General features: G+C 33.7%; 1 protein-coding gene across 1 annotated transcript; it reads right to left on the reverse strand.

Annotated features, from left to right (window-relative positions):
- Positions 1-1,283: 1,283 nt before the first annotated feature.
- On the reverse strand, positions 1,284-5,266 carry LOC140044423 (uncharacterized). The gene is made up of 2 exons (XM_072088922.1): positions 5,136-5,266; positions 1,284-2,307 (listed from the first exon to the last, which is right to left on the reverse strand). The coding sequence occupies exon 2, from the start codon at positions 2,275-2,277 to the stop codon at positions 1,345-1,347; it is 933 nt and encodes a 310-aa protein (XP_071945023.1). The 5' UTR covers positions 2,278-2,307; positions 5,136-5,266; the 3' UTR covers positions 1,284-1,344.
- Between the last annotated feature and the right edge of the window lie 700 nt (positions 5,267-5,966).

A 5,966-nucleotide genomic window follows, 5' to 3' on the forward strand; every position in this document is an offset into this window, starting at 1 on the left:
TATTTAGAGAGGAAAACACTTCCAAACTTTACTACAAAAATTGTATTTTTAATTTGATATACCATCTGCTGTATTATCAATAATTCTATGATTTTTTTATTTTATAAATTAATAACTTAAATACTATTTACTACTACTACTATAAAAATGTAAAAAACAATATCTTATTTGAAATATCACAAAATTATCAGAGATCATAAAATGTTGGCAATCAAGAAGATTTTAGCTCTTAAATATGTTATAAATGTAAATGCATGCATTGCTATTTAGGCAAATATATAATAATAAATGACTATAATACTCCACTACATATCTTAAGTAATTTCTTAGGTACATTCTTAACTTTTCGCCAGATTATCCCAAGTTGCTTTCCAAGGGCTTATGTTTGGAAGAAATGTTTAAAAAAAAAGAAATATTATGCAAAACAAAAAAAGAAAACAAGGCTAACCAGCAAGAAAAGTCATTTAAAAATATCAGGGTCATTTTACTGCTTTAAAAAATATTTTTTTTTTTTTCAATGTGTGATTCTTAGGCAGTCTTAATGCATTATGGGATTTTTTTTTAAATTTCATTTCAACCCCTGTACTTCAAAACATATACGTATACATTAACAAGTAAACAGAAAAAAGGGATTTGAAAAAAAAACCATAAAATATCATATAAATGCATTATGGGATGGAGCAGGTGCAATGCATTATGGTAGTATTCAAATTCAATGAATGAGTGTCTAGTCAGTTGTTTTACAAGGTCATTTAAAAGAGCAGGGTCATTTACTGCTTAATATATTCATTTTTCTAATGTGTGATTGTTATGCAGTCCCAATGCATTATGATAGAAGAGCTATCATAATTTGAAAATAGTAAAATTGAGCTAACAGTTTTACAAGGTAATCATTTCAGTTTGTTGGAATGAATAATGTCATCAAAGAAATCTTTGATGTAAATTGTAATATTTATCAATTCACAAATAAAGTGTGGTCATACTTTTTCATTTACGCAAAAAAAATATTGATAGCACCTGAAAATGGATTCAAGTTTTTAAAAAAAGCTTACCTAAAAAAAGTTTTCATAAAAAAAAATATGATCAAACCTAATTTTGCAACCAAACATTTAACTATATGTATGGTTGTCAAATGCATTGTTTTGTCATTTATATATTATATATTATGAACATAAAACAAAACATTACTTTCAACACCAAGTTGCAATAATTAATCTTTACCCAGGTGAACGTTCACCTCATTCTACTTTGGTAAAGGCTATTAAAACATTTTATATATTTTATATATTTCCACTGTTACAACTACTACTAAATGAATAGAAGGAAATTCCCAGCAGACTCCTACTAAGATTTCTCTGGCATAGTAATTTCACACGTATCAGTAAAAGGAATTTTTGCAGTAACTGGTATGTACTCCGCTTGCGCAACAACGTCACGCTCTCGCTCGCATTGAAACGGATGATATAATTTCATTGTTGAAGTATAGATGATGTAAGCGAGCGTAATTCCAGCAAGACCGTCCACGAGGTAGTGATGACACGTGTACATGCTGGCCCACACAATCCAACAAACATGAAACACACCGAATCGGTAACCAAACCACGGTCGAAATAACATAACAACTGCCGGCCATGCCACATGCAGACTGGGAAATGCACCAAATGTTACTTTTGATTTACCGTACAAGTTATGAAATAACGGATATCCAAGCATGGCGTCAACTCGCTTAAAACCAGCCTCATTGTCAGCTACGGATATAATATTTCCATTTGCGTCATATTGTACAGAGTCTACAAACCAAGGGGAGGCTGTCGGGCTGACAAGCTGAACAAGAACAGCGATAAAGTTCACCCAACCAGCTACCCACAGATACAACGGTACTTCATGTCGCCTTCCAACGTATATCAAGTATAGAGAAAATACCAACGGCAGTATAAAATGGAACAAGTATGGAATGGCCGCAATAAAATCTAAAACTGGTGAGGTATGACTTGACAGGATCTTATGTGGGTAACAATGAAATAAGGAGTGTTCGAGCCACGGAAGAAACGCTGTACTCACATGCTTCTCGTCTAAGCCTAAAAGTTTTTGCAAATCGTGATAAAAGGTGAATGTGATGAGATAAGCACCAAAAGGTATAAACGCAAGCAGGATCTTGCCGAGGAGTGGCGTGCGCCTAGCCCCGGTAAACCCGCAGTGGACAACCGGAGCCGTCTTTACAAAGTTTGTGACTTTCGACACGGCAGTGCCCTGTGTCCAGTGGATTCTTGGTGCCATAATATTACTTTGGAATAATCACTTAGAAAACTGGAAAAAAAAAATGTAAAAATATATGTTAAAAAATAAATAATAAAATTAATCAACTATTTTACTGGACCATTGCACAGTAAATTTTGTTTCCAGGCTGGAATAAAAAATGATTATTATGTATTTAAGCACTCAGTAATAAGTTATAAAATATAAAATTGTAGGGAATATGTAACTTCAACAGGGTAAAGTATGCCATTATTGTAACTGTATAAATACCAACTTATTATTAGTACAATATAGCGTATAGTATATGACATTACAGTATTGCACTGTCTACATAGACCAACATATTAGTACAATAGTTCTCACCGAATGACCTCAAAAATTCCGGTTATCAATTGTGCAAACAATAGTGTTAAACAAATATGCTTTTCATTTATACTGTACAGTGTATTACAGTAATGTCAGCTTAAAGAATTTCACAATACAGTAGTAAGTTTCAGGGAGGCTTCCCCGACACACAAATTCTAGGTCCAGGTGAGACCCATGACACATTATGCGTAGCTCCTACAGTACAGTAGGTCTTGCGAATCGGAATGTCTTGAGAATTACCGTAAGTGCCAGAGACTAGCACTTTAATTAATAAATTTGGTCAATTATTCTTTCAACCATGACCTAATCAGATACAATTGTGGTAACGGTAGTACAGTAGTTCAATCAATCTATGGTGAACTACAATAGGGTTTTATTAGAAATATTATAATAATAAAGGAGAATTATATTATTTTATGAATCACAAGAAAATATAATGAAGGACTGAATTGGCAAGATTTTAAACTAGTTGTCATGGTTGCAACTGAAGGTCAAGTGAATTCAAAGAAGAGATTATTAAAATTTAAAGAAAAGATTTTTGAACAGGACAAGGATTTAAAAAAGACTACGCCTCCACATGTTGGCAAAAATGTCAAATATTCATGACAATACAATCAGAATAAAATTACTAATATTTTTCAATTTTTCAAAGAATTTCAAAAGAAATTTACAAAACATTATCTTTAAAGCTTGGTTCCCACTTAAGATGCAACATATGGACAACGTTAGAATCACAAGTCACAAGTGACAGTGTGGATGATCCATCACATGATTGCTCAAATGACATTGCATCTTTCCAACGTCTATTTAGGCTTAGTTACCCTGTGGTTAAGTTGATTCCTGCCCACTAAAGCGAGTGTGCCTCACATGGCACCAACTTAACCTGGAAAATACAGTAACTAAACTGAACAGGATCCTAGGACAACAAACTTAAGCTCTGTCTACACTATCAAACTTTATTGTGACAAAATAACTTGATGTGCCCATATGGACACGATGATGTCGTATCACTACCATATTTGAGAACATCACACTTTTTTTGTCAAACTAGTTTGATAGTGTGGACAGAGCTTTAGATAAGTTTCTGTAAATTTGTTATGTGAAGCGTCGCTGATTACATAAGCTATCATAGAAATGAGCGAGCGTTATACAGATGTTAATGAAAGAGATGATCTATCCCTGGTAGACAGTAATCATGTATTATTGAAACAATACAAGTCATGGGTCAAAGTGTAACCATGGAGAAATAATCATGTGGTGTATCCATCTGATCTATTGCGCAATATCCATTTGTTTCCTTTAATGAATTAAATATCAAATAAAACATCAAGTCAGTGAAATCTGAAAACCAACTGACATGTTGCAATATTTAAAAGCTGATTTGATTAGCAGAAGTAACAATATAAAGATATCATGAGATTGTAGTATTATCAATATTGCATACAGATATAACCTTAGTCTTTGGTACTCACTTATCAATCTAGAATGTACTGTATTGGTATCCTATTTATCATTCTGTAAGTTTGAACTTACTGTAGGTTTGATGGTTTAAATTCTAATTAGCATGCAATGACCTATGAACCCAAATCATTAATGCAAGAAGTCCTTATTGTTTGCAATTTCACACCTTCTTTGATTTCTAATATAAATACCCTTTGACAGTTGGTGCAAGAATACAAAGCAGGATTTCCTATTGTGTTAGGGAAGCCAAGCTTAGTCTGTGATGAAATCAGTTTGCACTTCATTATTGTACAAAAATGCTTGTCATCCAAATTTTAAGAAGATGGTTTGGGGCAGGGTATCCATACAGTTATTAAAAAAAAAGAAACAAATTGTTTGGTGGAGTTACACAAGATTATCATAAAGATACACACCAGACCAAAGATGGGTGTGGCCTTACTGATACTATCATGGTCAGTGACGTAAATGTATTTTGAACTCCAAATTACAAGGATGACCTGTTGCCAAACGATACAGTTGCAGCCGCCGCTCATTTCAAGCCAACTGGACCAGATCGTCTTAAAAAATACACTGTTTTATTTATATTTAGTGCAGTACATGGTGATGGCTTAATTGATCATCATTTAAAACTTACTATTTTGACATTGAATTGTGGTAAATTACATGTTTTGTGGGCGGCGTCTAAACTTGCCGATAGATCAACTATGCTATATTATATATATAAATAAACTGACCTCCCCTATTTTAGCACAGGGCCCACGCTAGGCCCAGCTTTCTAGAAAGGAGGCCTAACTAATTAATTCAAATATACAAAGTACTAGAAGATATACTTTATTTGGTTGTAAACAGCTACTTAGTATAGTATGGTGGACACCCAAACAACAAGTATAAGGGGTAGGCCTACTACTCTAAGCGGCTGGGCGCGGTATTCCTCTTTACCCACCCATGATCGATGATGTTGAGACTAACTAAGAGCGGGAAGGCTAGCCTAGCCTAGCTAGAGGTAGGCTAATAGAATTAGCGATGGAAAGACAATATAAACCAAACCTTACCTGTTATGTTAATTGAAACAATAATAAACAGAAATTAACACATTTATATTGTGGTTCAGTCCATGATTATTTTAGTTTTCGCTACTGTTGTTGAATTTAAGGGCAATAAATATACGTAGCGGCCGTACACACACATCAACTGTTTTTGCATCATTACAAAACTCAGCCCTTCGGGATTAGTGGGGGCGTGGCTGTCAGAATTCACAAAATCGGATCCACTGAAGAGTTATTCTAAAATTGTAGGTCTAAATTATGAATTGCGCGTCTGGGCTTATTTTATTAGTAACACATAACAGAATATAATAAATAACAAAATAAATCTATGCACAATAGTTGAATTAAATTTGTTTGTTCGGTTCTTTCCCCCTGTGTAGCCAGTGCTGGGCCAGCAGCATATTTTGTACTCGATCAGTTTCCTTTCTGAGTTTACCGCAGCTTTCATTTACAAATAAACAATCTCATTTTTTTAAACTTAGGCCTGTTTTTATATGTACTAAAATATTGAGTTGATTTGAAGGATCACAAAGTTAGTTATCAACATTCAAGATTCTTTCATCCGGGCCTAGAAATTTGACTTTCCCTTTTTAGCACTAAAACAATACATTGTTTTTAAAACCAACATGAAAGTCATTGAAATATATAAACTGAACATTACATTTAATATTAAGAATCGAAAAACGAAATCTAAAAATAACAATACTACCGCGTCACCCAACTATTAAATACATCACATCGCACAATCTCAAAATAAAAACTTCTGAGTAATTTGCCGCGTCAACAAAAAAAAAACCACTTCTGGGCTCAATTGGTACAACAACGTGGTACCCCAGA

This window comes from Antedon mediterranea, chromosome 3, assembly GCF_964355755.1.
Source record: "Antedon mediterranea chromosome 3, ecAntMedi1.1, whole genome shotgun sequence".
NCBI classification, from domain to species: Eukaryota; Metazoa; Echinodermata; class Crinoidea; order Comatulida; family Antedonidae; genus Antedon; species Antedon mediterranea.

Coding starts and splice junctions, on each gene's coding strand:
- LOC140044423 (XM_072088922.1), bottom strand. CDS start 2,277: ATGGCACCAAGAATCCACTGGACACAGGGCACTGCCGTGTCGAAAGTC.